The sequence below is a fragment of the Microtus ochrogaster genome, linkage group LG4 (assembly GCF_000317375.1).
Source record: "Microtus ochrogaster isolate Prairie Vole_2 linkage group LG4, MicOch1.0, whole genome shotgun sequence".
NCBI lineage: Eukaryota > Metazoa > Chordata > Mammalia > Rodentia > Cricetidae > Microtus > Microtus ochrogaster.
This window is the reverse complement of record NC_022030.1, coordinates 41739169-41753462: the sequence shown is the minus strand read 5'-3', so window position 1 is coordinate 41753462 and position 14294 is coordinate 41739169. Positions and strand designations below refer to the sequence as shown.

The 14294-nt window shown below is 34.3% G+C and overlaps 2 protein-coding genes across 8 annotated transcripts in view; one reads left to right on the top strand and one right to left on the bottom strand.

The window, feature by feature from the left end:
• Positions 1 to 1694, top strand: part of Rpe (ribulose-5-phosphate-3-epimerase) — a 17844-nt gene extending 16150 nt beyond the window's left edge. For all 4 annotated transcript variants that reach the window (XM_026786436.1, XM_005361439.3, XM_013351642.2 and 1 more), the window contains one exon: positions 469 to 1694. In XM_026786436.1, the coding sequence (XP_026642237.1) occupies positions 469 to 591 (123 nt within the window). In that variant the 3' untranslated portion in view covers positions 592 to 1694. The remainder of the gene's footprint in view (positions 1 to 468) is intronic.
• Positions 1695 to 2532: 838 nt separating this feature from the next.
• Kansl1l (KAT8 regulatory NSL complex subunit 1 like) overlaps positions 2533 to 14294 on the bottom strand; it is a 72175-nt gene continuing 60413 nt past the window's right edge. The window contains exons 8-14 of one of the 4 annotated variants that reach the window (XM_026786430.1): positions 11314 to 11442; positions 9239 to 9360; positions 8467 to 8591; positions 7174 to 7225; positions 5915 to 6027; positions 4529 to 4697; positions 2533 to 3763 (exon numbers count right to left, since the gene is read on the bottom strand). In XM_026786430.1, the coding sequence (XP_026642231.1) occupies positions 3533 to 3763; positions 4529 to 4697; positions 5915 to 6027; positions 7174 to 7225; positions 8467 to 8591; positions 9239 to 9360; positions 11314 to 11442 (941 nt within the window). In that variant the 3' untranslated portion in view covers positions 2533 to 3532. The remainder of the gene's footprint in view (positions 3764 to 4528; positions 4698 to 5914; positions 6028 to 7173; positions 7226 to 8466; positions 8592 to 9238; positions 9361 to 11313; positions 11443 to 14294) is intronic. The other 3 variants (XM_026786431.1, XM_026786433.1, XM_026786434.1) reach the window with 3 other exon arrangements.

The following is a 14294-nucleotide window of genomic DNA, read 5'->3' as shown; positions in this document are numbered from 1 at the left end:
AGTCTAAGAAAGCATAAAGACACATTTTTACATTCTTTCTGACACAAAATGACAAGGCACCCATGTTCCCAGTGTTTTGTGGATAGCTTCTCATTTCACATTGACTCCCTTCAGACTTCCTAGAAACAGATAGCTACAGTGTCTACAGGCCTTAGTGTCTGGGGTCATTGGTATGTGTTAGGAAAGGCCTAAATGGAATTGAGGATCTAAAAGTTCAAAGCTCTAAGTATTGGCAACAGTACTGTGTGCATCTTAGGACTAATTAACCCACTAGTTCAGTGACTTGGTAGACACATTTACAAATAATTGTGTGGCCTCATTTATAAACATTTTCCCTTCGTAACTCAGTGAATTAGAGTGCTGCAGTCAGCTTCTGGGAAAGCACTGGCAGAGCCAAGGGTGGACAGGCTACTCCAGAACTTCTGTATTGGTTTCTTCCACGCTAACATAGCTGTGTGCTTCTTGCAGGCAGGAGCTAACATGATTGTGTCTGGCAGTGCCATCATGAGGAGTGACGACCCCAGATCTGTAATCAACTTACTAAGAAATGTCTGTTCAGAAGCTGCCCAGAAACGTTCTCTTGATCGATGAAGTCACAGGAACCCAGTTTCTGCTCATGAAATCTTTTTTACTGGAAAAGAGAAATATTAACTACCAAATCACATTGGATCGAATGAAGCAGTGCTGCATTCCAGTGATTAAAATCAATTGTGCAGGATGTTCAAGAGGTTAGAAATAACTACCTTTTTAGTGATGCCATTTAGAGATTAGCATGATGAAATATTCATGTTTATATTGGGAAATGATTTTTGTAAAGTGAAAATATGGTTTTTGATTACAGACAGAGATGTGTCTTAGTGCCTAAAGAGGAAAATTAGCTACTATGAAAACCATTTTTCTGTATTTTTAAAAAGAATATTCTGTTATCTCCCCAGTTTATTCGTGTCATTTGTAGTTTGTTTACATGCCTGAGAATATGAATGGAGGGAAAATCAGAAGCTTTGGTGGGCTGGCATGCCGTGGTCTGGCACCTCAAACATTTTTACTTTTAATCTTACACTTAGTTTATTAAAAACTATAAAAATAATTTTTGAAGCCTAGGGTTTCTGATATGTAAGCACAGACTTTATCAAGGTCTTTTCTTTTTCACAGCACACTATCCACTAATTCCTCCCTGCTCCTCGTTCTCACTCAACCCCCATGAGGGCTGTGAAATAATACATGGTGATGGCTCTGAGCAGAAAGGAACAATATAGTCTCTCTTAGGAGCTGCACTGGGTTGAATCCAGGTCGGCCCCATTCTAGCTCACCCAACTTATTTTCACTACCAACTCATATATCTTGAATGTGTTGAGAATTAAAAGCATAACATGATATTGTAAAGTTTATACTTCTACTCGTAGACTGTAGGGGATATGTATGTTTTGTAAGTTATTAAGCACTTTGATTGTGTTTAATTAACTCTTAGATTGTCCTATAATTGTGAGGCAGGTATTTCTTGGGCTGGTACATAGAAAAGGTTCAGTAAGAAGGCTTTCTGGTATGTCCTACTGCTCTGACTACAAATAGCTCCCAAGAGGTAAGTTAGAAACAAGAAAGGTTCTTTGCTTTGTTGTTTTTAGTGTAACTATACCCTCTAGCAGAGTCAGAGTGAGCCAAGGATACTCTGGAACTAGAGATGTGACCCAGAAGATGTACATATAAAGAAAGAAGTAGGCTAAGAGACGACAGGATACAGACTTCATTTATGAACTAAGTATTAATAATAAATACTTAGTGTTCCCAGTTACCAAGGGACTGGAAATACATATTGGCAACTTCACACTTACTCTTGAATATGACAAGAACACAACCAGTATCAGTAAATATCTTTTTTTTTATCAGTAAATATCTTAAGGCTACTATTGATAAATAAGGTTTTAAAAAATAAGAATACTGACAAACATAGGCATGAAACAGATTGCTAGGGCTTTTTCCTGCCCTCTAAGGTAAAGTTTATTAATACTTGTTTTTATTTTTGGCTTAGGAAAAGTTTGTACCATTAGTAATAATATTTAATCAAATCACACAGTACAAGGCATATAGAAATAACTTTAATTAAAAAACTATGTAGAAGATTATAATATCAGTCATGACAAAGATTTGAATTTTTTTGCTGGGACAACTTGTATTTTTCTGGCTTTTGTTATCTTTTTCTTTAAAAATAAATGTACAGTAAAACTATAACAAAAGTTTGTAAGTATTGAATTTGAAAGGTTCCCCTACCCCCTTTTTGCAGAGACCAGTTTAATTTCTGATCCTCAACAAAATCTTCAGTATCTAATCCCACAGACACTAAGCCCAGTGGCCAGATTTTCAGTACTATGGGAACTACAAATTGAGTCACTTTTCTTTGCATAACAAGAAGTGGTGGATACAAATTGTCCTTAACTTTCATCTAGAAAAAAAATGGTATTATAGCTCTGGAAAGAATTTTCTTTAATGTACACTCTTCAGTATTCTATATTAAAGTCTTAGTCTTTGAAAAACTTGAATTCTTGATCTAGGATCCTATTAAGAGTAGATATTTGAGTTAAGCTATTGCAAAGAGAAACCAATTTAAAGTTTCTAGCTGTACATTAGCTAGAGTTACAACCATGTTATGATTTGTATGCCGTTTTGCATTTTAAATTGCTGTCTTGAAGAGGTACATGAAGCAAATAAAACAGGGTGAATTTTCAAAGATAATAGTTTTAAAATGTATCAATATATTAAACTCTTAAGTTGCTTCTCTTAATTCTGTTAGGAGTAAGCAGAAAGTCTGTGGTTAGTTCAAGAGAGAACAATGATTTCAAATAAATGAATATTGTATTATCTGATATAAGAATTTCCATAAATAACTTATATTGGTTAAACAACTTTTAGAATAAAAGAAAAAAACAACTCCCCCTCCATAGTCCCAAGTTTTCAGATGTCTGTTTCAGTCCACACCTGTGCTCGATATTCATGGCCACTGACACTGCATAGAGGAGTTGGTCATGCAGTCTCAAGACTAGGTGTGTGTGTGTGTGTGTGTGTGTGTGTGTGTGTGTGTGTGTGTGTGTGTGTGTGTGTGTGTTCTGTATACACAATAGTATATTCTCAGATATTATTGAGGCAATTTTAGTGAACTGCCATGAGAGTAGAAGCAAAGAATAGTCGTTATTTGATGCAAATCAACTGTGTTGTTAAGGCGGGGCTCTTACCTTAACAGTTACCCCATAGTATGATTTGGCATCAAATTGCAGCAATTAATAGCTTAGTGCTTGTGATCTGTATTATTGACAAACACAAGTTACTAGCATCTGTGTAGGTGAAAAGCTATCTACTTCTGTGATTCAGGAAGGAGAAAGAAACTTCTCTGGCCTGGTTCACGAACAGTGGAAGATGGATACATGCAACACATCCTCCTTTTCTGGAATCGTGACTAGAGGAAGTGGAAGATCCACAAGAGGGTTTAGGTTTTTTTCCCTCTTTTCCTTTCAGTTACATAGTTTTCTTAATATATTCTCTGTCACCTATTTCTTTTAATATTAGTAACTCCTATACCAAAGGTTTTATACTCTTCCATCCCATCTAACTGCATTTTTGGAGGGTGGCCATTCTCTGGTGTAGTGCTACAGAAGACTTCCTTGCAGATGGCTGTGCTCGCCCCGTCAGTCCGATCCTTTCTTTCATCTTGGCATAATAAGGCTGCTGTATCCTCATCCTTCAACGGAAAGGCTCGTCGCTCCCACCACAAAGACTGAAAGGGGAAACATTTTCAGTTAAGTTTCACCTAATTTGATTATTTGTTAAGAAATTTGTAATGTCAGTTTCTATAATTATTCTTTGAGCATCTAAGTTCAGGTTTTTGTTTCCTCTTCATGTCAAAGTGGAATATACTGAGAATTTCTTGACTTTAAGGAATTATTTCTTTACTAGAAAAAGCAAGTACTTCCACAGAACCCTTTCAGGGTGTCTTCCCTTTGCTGTACTCCATTTCTGTCTCATTGTTACCACAGATACACACTAGCTGTTACTGCAACTTGCATATTAATCCGTCCATTCTTGATCTAGTTATTTTTCAAAACTTTATGGGGATAGATGTGTGAGCTTTGTGTAGTTCTGGGATATACTCTTGTAAAGTAGGAGCTGGATTTGTGTGGATCAAGTGAAACCCTTTGCGAGAAGCAAAGATACAGAGCTGTGCTTACTGTGCACCATGTGCCGGTCTCCAGTGTTCACCTTGTTCTGTAAGGAAAGTGCAGTGGAATCCCCATTCTCTAACAGGTAAGTATGTAGACAGGTGGCAGTTGTTATGATATGCTATGCCCCCAAAAAACTAAAAATACAATAAATTGCTAATATAATGGAACTAGGGTACTCCACTATGTACCTTCATGGACATGCTAGACTGAATGTCTGAGTTTGATATGTAATAAAACAATGTACAATAAATTCCTACACATAAGTGAGATGAAGTTAAAAGGTAATTAAAACACAATATAATCATATAACCTAGGCTTACCTTGATCTCTTGACTATCATTTAAAGAAAGTGAGTCCTGAGCGCACAGACTGGGGTTCTCTGCTGGGAGCTCAAGGGGGCTCTCGGCAGCACACTGCTGAGCACTGCTAAGGTCACTGGGGTTTTCCTTCAGAACCAAGTCCTGCCCTTCCAAGTTTTTACTGTAAGCTCTAGCAAGGAAATAAAGGAATACAGGGTATCACTGAGTCAGTACTGTCTTTTTCTCAGCTCAAGGTCATGTGATGCTCTTCCCAGTGTTTTTACAAAAGGTTGTTATCCAAAGTTTAAATATAGTACTTCATCCTCATTGAGTTATCAATAATAGTTACAGTTATTTGATTTTTACAAGACAGAAAGGGCCATGTAGTTGACCTTTATATCCTTTGGGTTTTTCTATAATTATTTTAATATACATGAAAGCTTTAGTTCACATTTTTCCTCTGTATTTCTGGAAAGTTGTATCTAGGATGTAGAAAAGAACTGGAATCCTCAAGTTTCATTTTCATTAAGAGAACTCTTTCAACAAAGATTTAGAGTATATCTGAACAGCTAAGCAGAGAAAGGACTTTAATATTATTTAACTAATTGACAGATATTCCTTAAGAGAGAAGACAGCTAGATTTTACATGAACTTGCTTTTTTAGTTGTGGCTATATTAAAAATAAGGAAATGTAACTGCAAAAATACTACAAGTATTTTCAAATAAATAATTATTAACTATATCATAATTATTCTCTCCCGAAGTTTTCTTATGGGCTTGTATCTGACTTTTGAGTATGAATTTTGCTCTACAGTACATGTTCTAATGATCATCCTGCCTCAGGAAACTCTGAGCATGTGCCCATATCCAATGTTTATATTTTTTAAAGTTCCATGAACTACCTTTTATACTAAAATAAAATTTCTCAAAGAATTTGTGTTAAGTATTATTCTTGAGGGTTTGCTAAAATGGATTACCTAAACTCCAGTAGCTAATGCTGGGCTCACTGTTTAAAGTACATTGAAATAACTTGCTTTTAGGTTTTGGAGAAGAGGTCGTCACTGGGCAGTCTGTACTGCTCTTAAACTGGAGAGTCCCCTGCCGCTGCCTCCTCATTATTGGCATGTGCCACCACACCTGTGTGAAAGGAAATGCTCCTAATAACTGCTGGGTAAGTATGATACCGTGACCAGCAGCACATGAAAAAATAAAGTACTAGAAACTCATTTTAACGTATATAATTTCCCAGGTATATTTTGAATGTAAGTTTGTATATAGGTGCCACTTTACACAACAGCTGATATTGCATCCTGTGATTTCCTTGTCAGTGGTCTTTCTTGGATTTTATGCCTAGTTTCTGTTCATTCCTCATATATTGCTTTAATCTTTTAAACTTGAAATACTTGCCTGTTATTTCTTCTATGCCATTTGCTTTGCTCCCAGAGTGACCACCTAGCTTGCTCTCTCTCTTCATATTTTTTGTGTCTTAGGGAGAAGACTTCATCAGAAAGATCTTCTATCTGGTAAGATTTTTGAAACAAAAAAAAGGGGGGGGGGTTCAAAGAGTCATTTTATGAGCACAAAGCCTTATAAAACATCCTACTCTTGGCCCATATTTTAATATGTACCTAGATTATAAATGGGTCCCCAATGCTCTCCATTTGCCACAGCTTATGGAATGGTTTTGTTATTTTGGGGGGACAGGCTCTTGCTGTACTAAGGTGAGCTTGAATCTACACTCTTTTCCCTTAGCCTCTGGAGGGCAGAGATGACAGGTATGTACTATCTTACCCAATCTACAAAAAATAGTCTTAAACTTTATTCATTCTACAGTGTTCTAAAAATGTATCAATGTCAAAAAGTGTAAAGCTGATTGAGGTAAATCAGAGTTTAGTTAACTGACTTCATTAACTGGATACCTCTAGGGAATTTTGTTTTCCTGGCAATTATCATTCTGGCTTTAGCAAGAGTGCAACAGAAAAGCAAAGTGAGTTAACAACAGAAACAAGACCAATGGATGGATATAGAAGCACTGTAAATTGACAGAAACTGTGTGTGTGTCCTCTACATAATTCTAATTTTCATCTAAAGACTATCACCTTGGAATAAGCTGTTTTATAGTATTTTCCCTCTAATTGTTCCTTTCACTAATTCTTTGAGAGTTTCGAGTCTCATACAGTGTTTTGATTCCCACCAGTATACTTAATGTTCTCATCTATACAGGTTTAGAATCTTTTACCAATAATTTCGGTATCCAATAGTTGGGGGGGAGGGACAGAGCTTTTTATATAACTCACAGCCTGATTTGAAATGCTGTGACAATACTTATTTTTACTGTTTTATCCCCTTTGTTGTGAATATTTTACTACAAAGCATTACTGTTTACTTATTAGTAGGACTGTCCTTGTGTCTTGGTATTAATACTACATATATTCCACACTACCTTTCGTTTGATTTGATTTGGGAGATACACTATGCCTCATATTATCAGTTTTGCAGTCAAATTTGCAAAGGAATAATTTTCTAAAAATAATATCCTTTTAGAGTTATTTTTATAAATAAAAAGTCATAAAACTTTATATTTCCTTTTAGATATTTAAATATTAGATGATTTAGGTTTTAGAATATGAAAGGTACAATTATCACATTAAACACTGGCAGCTTACCTCTTCTTTGCTTAAGTTATGTTCAAGAGGCTGAAGAACAACCATCCTCCAGCTGTTGAAAATACAAAAGAATTTCAAACAGCTTTTATCCAAATGCCACATTTTATTTTCTAAACACAGCTAAATACATTAGGGCTTTATTTCCTCAAGATTCCATAATTCACATGGTTGTGTTTTCATAGTTTGACATTGTAATAGAAAAAAAAAGCTCTTATAATACTATGCCTTCTAGTGAATAATCTCTTGTACATAGTTGCAGTTTCTAATTATGTGCTGTCTTTGAATTAACTTACTGGTAAGCTGATAAACTGGAGGAGAAATCTGACCTGATTCAGTGTTTTCCGGTTTTCTTTGGTATGGAAATGTGTATCATGCCTCCTTTTGAATTAGTAGCTTAACAGCTGGCTCACAGAATTCTTCACTGTGAGCTGAAAACATTGTTGCTATGGAACACTATTAACCACAACAATACTTATTGTAGAAAATGCCAATCCTGTAATGCCTACTAGGAGAGTGCCAGACTAGTTTCCTCAGATGAACTGTGAAGTAGTAAGTGAATTTACAGAATTAAAATGGAGATGGATGGGAATTAATATAACTGTTACGTAGCCATGTGTTCATCTCCAACTTTTTCTATTTCCTATGTCATTTTCATATCTAAGAGAGATAGCTTTCATTGTTGCTATGAAACATGGCTGTCTTCATTGCCAGTGGATGCAGATCTGTGCATGGATTTGAGGGTGGCTCAGTCTCATTCTTTTCCATCTAGCTCAGCCTTCTTATATCAACTATTCCAAACCTCTGTGTCTGGCTAGGCCTTGCACACTTGAGTCTATGTAAATAATCATGTCTACTGTTAGGGATTAAATTCCTAGGTATTCCCTTTCATTTTCTATTTGATTTTTTAGTGCTGAATTAGAGATAATTCAGAAGCTCACTTTGTTTACAAGCACTACTGTCTTACCAGTGTGAGTACACATGCAAATATCGTTGCTTTCTCCTTTGGATTCTCTGCAACCAAATCTACCTCTATCATAAAAGCAAGAGCTGTGTGCTGTAGTGTTTACACTGCTGAAATACCATGCTAATAAACATATATAATAGATATTTAAATATAAATAAGTAAAAATGTATTTTGAACGCTAAAGCCATTCAGTTTAATGTAAGATTTCCTTTTACCATTTCCCTTGTATGCAAATAGGGAAGGGGAACATTTTCCTTTTAGTTAAAACTTGACTCTGAATTTAAGTTTATTAAAGAAAGAAGAAAGAAAACTGATGTAAGTATACATACCGTGGAGTAAGTATTTCTTTATACTGGAGTTTCTCTAACTTAGCTGGTGCTACTAATGACATGGGAATCACAATGTTATCTATATCGTAAGAGCTCTCACTTCTTAACCTCCGTCGAGTAGTATTCTGTAACACAGAATTATTGTACTAACTTACAGTCATGTTTTAGTTATCTGTGGTGATATTCCTTCATTAGTTATATAAAAATAATACATAGTTTATCAGTGACATAATTTTGGTAAATGCATTGTTGTCAATGATTTGATTATAAAATGCTAAGAAAACCAATTAAATTTAAAAAGTGCTTATCTTCAAAACAGATGTAAAGCATATTGTGAGTATAAGAAACACATAATTATTTGAAAGTCTCTGAGTGAAGATGGCTGCTACAGATCTTCATGTATGTGCTTCTGGCCCAAGCTTCAGATTGCCCAGCTAAACCTTCATTCCCATGACCTCTCTACTCCTGGGCACCAATAATTAAATACATAAATACATAAATAAATTGATTAAAGAACAATACAAATCCCATATATGCATTAGCAAAACTGTTTGGCTTTGGATGAAACAGTAGAGATGGTCATAAGATTTTAACATAATCAAAGAATGAGCTGCTTGCCTACAAGTAAAAATGGTTTGTTTAACCAAATTTACTATTTCCTAATAAAATAGTTATAAAACAGATTAGTGAATAGGTCTGGCATAGACAACATTTTACTTCTTAAAAATCTATAAAACTAGTTTAGAATTTACAAGATTTAAAAACAACCTACTTGTGAGGATGAATTCTGGGTTCTTGATGTAACATTGGTATTAGAGGCTGCAGTAAAATCGCAATGGGATCCTGGTTCTGTACGTTGGAAAGTAAATTCTTCAAATCTAGTTCTTTCTCCTGCTATGGAAAGAACCCTTCAGAATGTCACATGTTAAAAATGACCACATTTACTAGAATTATTTTCCAAAATAAGTGAGAGATGGTTGTTTTGTTTGTATTTGTTTGCTAGCTTTAAAAGACAAAATCAGAAAACCAAAGGAAATTATAAAACAAGAGTCTTGCTTGTATTCTTCCTACCAAGTATTTGTAGGGTCTCAGTGTTCTCTGCCCAGGTCATTGTGTATTGTTCCTTGAGTGTCCTTCCCCATTGTTTTTTCCCTGGTCTTGTTTTTAAAATGTCCCACTCAGGCTGCATCGTCAAGACTGATCTTAGGTTTCTTGCCCTTTTTTCTTATCTTTGCCTCCTTTCCATGAGATTTCCTCAAGTTAACTGTCTTGAGTTTTTATTTTTATTGAATTTCAGTTATTTTTATTTAATTTTCATAAATTCTAAAGGTTCTTGTTTTCTGATATTCATTTGATATAATATCCTATAGCTGTTTCATGAATGAAACTCATTTACTCACAATATTCATTTGCTATATGCTTTCATTAGTATTACATGTTTCATCAAGTTCTGATTTTTATTCTTTGTAACTATATTTGTGTTTCTGCTCACTCATTTAATGTATATTTGAATTTAGTATGAATTATTTAAAAATATTTTCTTCATAATGTAAAATGTAGTAAAACCAACTATATTTACATTTCTTCAGTTGTAAAAAAAATTCTTTATTAACTGTTAGTTGCTTCAAGTCAAAATTCGCATATTGAAATTGGTAATTGTTCTCTAGGTTTCTTTTATCCCTGAAGAATTCATTTATCAGGGCAGTGTCTTATTAGGGAAGATACCTAATTTATCAAATTTTCACAATTATCTACTTATTTATTTGTAATATATCATTTTATTGATTTTTAACATCTTATATCCATTAAATTTGAATCTATCACTCATTACTATTTAGATAATTAATCAGTATTTCATAGTCTATATTAAGAGATTACAATTTTCCCAATATTTTGGCATGTATATATGAAAGTTCCTTAAAAGGTGATCTTTGCTTGTCTGTTCTTAAGAGACACTTAAACAAAATCTCTAGATGCATTTGAGAGCTTGTTCATTTTCTGCCACTGTGTTTGATCAGATTATAATGATTATAGATCTGTTATTTAAAGTGAAATTTCTAAAGACACTAGAGATAAATGTAGATCCATTATATAAAATTATAATAATCAGTACATTTTGAATGTGATTAGTTTCTAAATTATTGAGTATGTCCTTGTTACTGAAATATAACATCTGAGAAAGATTTGACTCATGAATATGATGTGTGTTAGGACACACAATTACCAGAGGTGCAGAGACTACTTTCTCTTCAAAATATATACCTTGCTGGCTTTCTTCTTTATCATCAACACCAACTATATAAGTGTCATCTCCTAAGTCCCCACAACAACTCAGGCTGGATACAATCAGAACAACTGTTTTCAAATACTACCTTTTGTTCCTTTTGTTGATCTGATATATATAAGTGGGAGACTCTGGAAAATTGAAAAGGGGTATTGAAGTTCCTCAGCTGACTCAAAATCCAAGACATTAAGTATTCCTCACAAGTTCCTATCAGGTAACCTTATACTGACCTACTCTGAGTCCATGGAGACTAAGTCCTGTGCAGAGTGCAGAGAAGAGCTGACAGAAGGCAAGTGATTGGAACACAGAAAGACGTAACTGACATAAAGTGCACCGATACCAGCTATCAAACTCTTCATTAAGTACATGAGTATACTCATTTTTTAGGTAGTTTTAAGTAGTTTTTAGGTAGTTTTTTAGGTAGTTTAAGTAGTAGGTAAGGTGTTTTAGGTAGTTAGTGACTGTTTTGGATTATAAATTTCCACAAGACAAGGGTTCTTTGAAAAATGTAACTTTTATTTTCAATATTTAACACTAATGGTCACATCTTCATTTTAACCTACCTAATGCTGTTTCACTCAAGTGTCTCTTTTTTCTTCCCTGCAATAGTTGTGCGGATGACTGTGACCTTATCTGAGGCTTACACATAGGGGAATATCCATTTCTCCACTGAGTCAGAGAAGTCCCTTGTACTAAAACAAACAAAAAGAAGCGTGAAGTTTTGTCCTTTAACAGAGACAGTGAACAACTAAGTTGTTTCTACCTATAACGTTTAAAATTTTACGGTATAGTTCAAAATTACATGAAATGAAATAAAAATTCAATTACTAAGATGAATGGTTCCTAAACTAAAAATAAATGAAAAAAATAGGATTTCTCAAAAAATATTCTCAGGAAATGCCCAATTTCCATTTATGTTCTACTTATTTACAAGTGGATAAAAAGAAGGGCTATGTACTCAATGTCTTCAAAATCAGTGAGCACGAGTTGAGATGACAGTTGAAACCCTGGGGTTGTTATCTTAAATCTAAAAATAGTCCACACCCATTAAGTACCAACATGTCATGACACATGGACTCTGAAAGCAAGAACCTCGTTTCGTCCAACTATGACAGTGATACCACTGTTACTGAAATTTTAAAACATGAATCTAAAATAATTTTAAGTCATTATCTCTGCCCTAGTTTCTTCAACATATTTATAATAGCAGCACTCTTAGGGTTATGAAGATTCAATAAATTAACTCCTGAAATAGGTATCTGCCATGGAAAATGTGTCATAAATGTTAGCTTTAACATCATGAATGCTGTGTATCTGAACCTTATAGTTCAAGTATTGGTTTAGTCAGTATCTTAGCTTCTTTGGGGGAACCAGTGGATAAAGGCTTGGAAATATGGAAGAGAATAAAAAAAATGTAGACTCAAGTATCAAAACACACCAAGGACAAAATAAAAGGCATAGCCTAACAGTTATCACAAATCCAGTTACAAGGTAGCTCTAAAAATGACAAGCCAGATTTTTTATACATAGGCTTATGCATAGATGCACACATTTATCATCAAAAACAATTTAAATCAGGATTTATGAAGCATCTCTGTAAAACATCCTATGGAATTTAGCTGAAGAAATCCAAAGCAGAAGTACAAAGGAAAATGGTTGCCACAAAAATGTAATAGATACATGTTTTTCTTGACCTGAAAGAGAATAAAAATGACAACGGAGAAATGATGTGGAGCATCTGGTAGACAGTGGAAACCAGTATTCTTTCACCTTGACTGCTTAGAGAGGTTATTACTCGGGCAACAGAATCTAGCTTTCCATAGAGAAATGGGCTTAAGGCAAGGACTTCAACACTTTGAAATGTTCTCTGTTGTCCCAAATCCAATCTGAAAATAATTTTGAGTCCAAATCTCTGCTTTTTAAAAAATGATTACTGTAAATAATAGTGGTAGAACTAGCATGAAATACCAGTTTCAAATGTGAGTCCAGAAACCTAAACTCTCAGTACCGAAACCATAAATGAACCAACAATCCAACAATCAAGAAGTGAAAGAACTATCTTAAAGAGTTTCTGGAGTGTTCTGAGTATAAATAATAGGTCTGTAAAACAATGAAGAGAAACAAGCCTAGAAGCCTCTGCAGAGCAATCTCAGAAATGTAAAATATACTTGTTCAGATTTAATAATGATAACGAGTTGAGTCATGTAACAAAATAGCATCAGCTAGAAGAAATCAAAATTTGGACTAGATGAGCTTCCACATCTGAATGAATAGAATGAAGAAAAGAAAATAGAATGATAAGCAGAGTAAATGGAGAAGAGCATTTGAAGAAATAACCCTGAGTTTTTCCTGAATTGTTTACATTAACTCTTAAGATTTCAAAGAATTCACTTAAATATAGAACAGCAATTTTTTTAAAAAAAATCTGCTGTGTCACAACAGTACACAGAGATATGTATATCCTAAAAGTTGCAAAGAAAAGAATTTAAAAGATCATTGTGAAGGAATGAGGATTAGTGAAACTGGATGAAAGAAAATATGACTAAGGAAAACAACAGAATTCTAAAGAGATCTAAAATGTCCTTCCATCCAACAAATGGAGAGAAAGATGTTAAACAGGAGATGGCAAGAGTAATCTTCACACACCCGCACAGAATAACTAAAGGGTTGGAAATTTACATCAATTTCAATTGTACACCTTTACTGTCAGTTTGGTATTAAGCAAGTACCATCTACATCACCTTTTAATTATCTTCATTGCCTTATAGGTCAGAGTGAGGGAAAGAGGACAGGAGAGCCTGTATAAAGGTGCAAAATAATAATACAGTGAAAATCAGCAAGCAGGATCCAGTCTCTGTTATTGGAGTTTAAGGGTCTTCCATTAATTCCTCAAAATACCTTAAAATACTGGTAACAATTTGTAAACTTTCATTGGCTATGATGATTGAAAGGAACTAAAAATGACTTTCAGAGTAAATAGAGTATTGTGTTGGACTTAATGTAGACAGAGATTTTAAAAAAACCTATAAGATCATACTGGATGAAAATAAAATAAAAAAATTTAAAAAATTAAAAAAAAAGATCATACTGGATGAAGTAGCCTGAGCCCTGAGTTTTGGAAGTTTATAGGTTATACTTTTCTTACTTCTTGCAGGTCTTCACGCTAAAAAAAATTAAATACAACAACTTTGACATACTCAAATTCACACAACAATTGAAACAATACAGAGAATTGTCATATGCCCTTTATTTAAATATTCAGATACTCTTCTGTATAAATTCATCTTTCTGACATGGTCAAAAATACAATATTTCTCAAAAGCAAGATCTTTTTTTTTTTTTTTTTTTTTTTTTTTTTTTTTTCGAGACAGGGTTTCTCTATGGTTTTGGAACCTGTCCTGGAACTAGCTCTGTAGACCAGAATGGTCTCGAACTCACAGAGATCCGCCTGCCTCAGCCTCCCGAGTGCTGGGATTAAAGGAGTGCGCCACCGCCGCCCAGCTTTTTTTTTTGTTTTTGTTTTTGTTTGGTATGAATTTCTTGA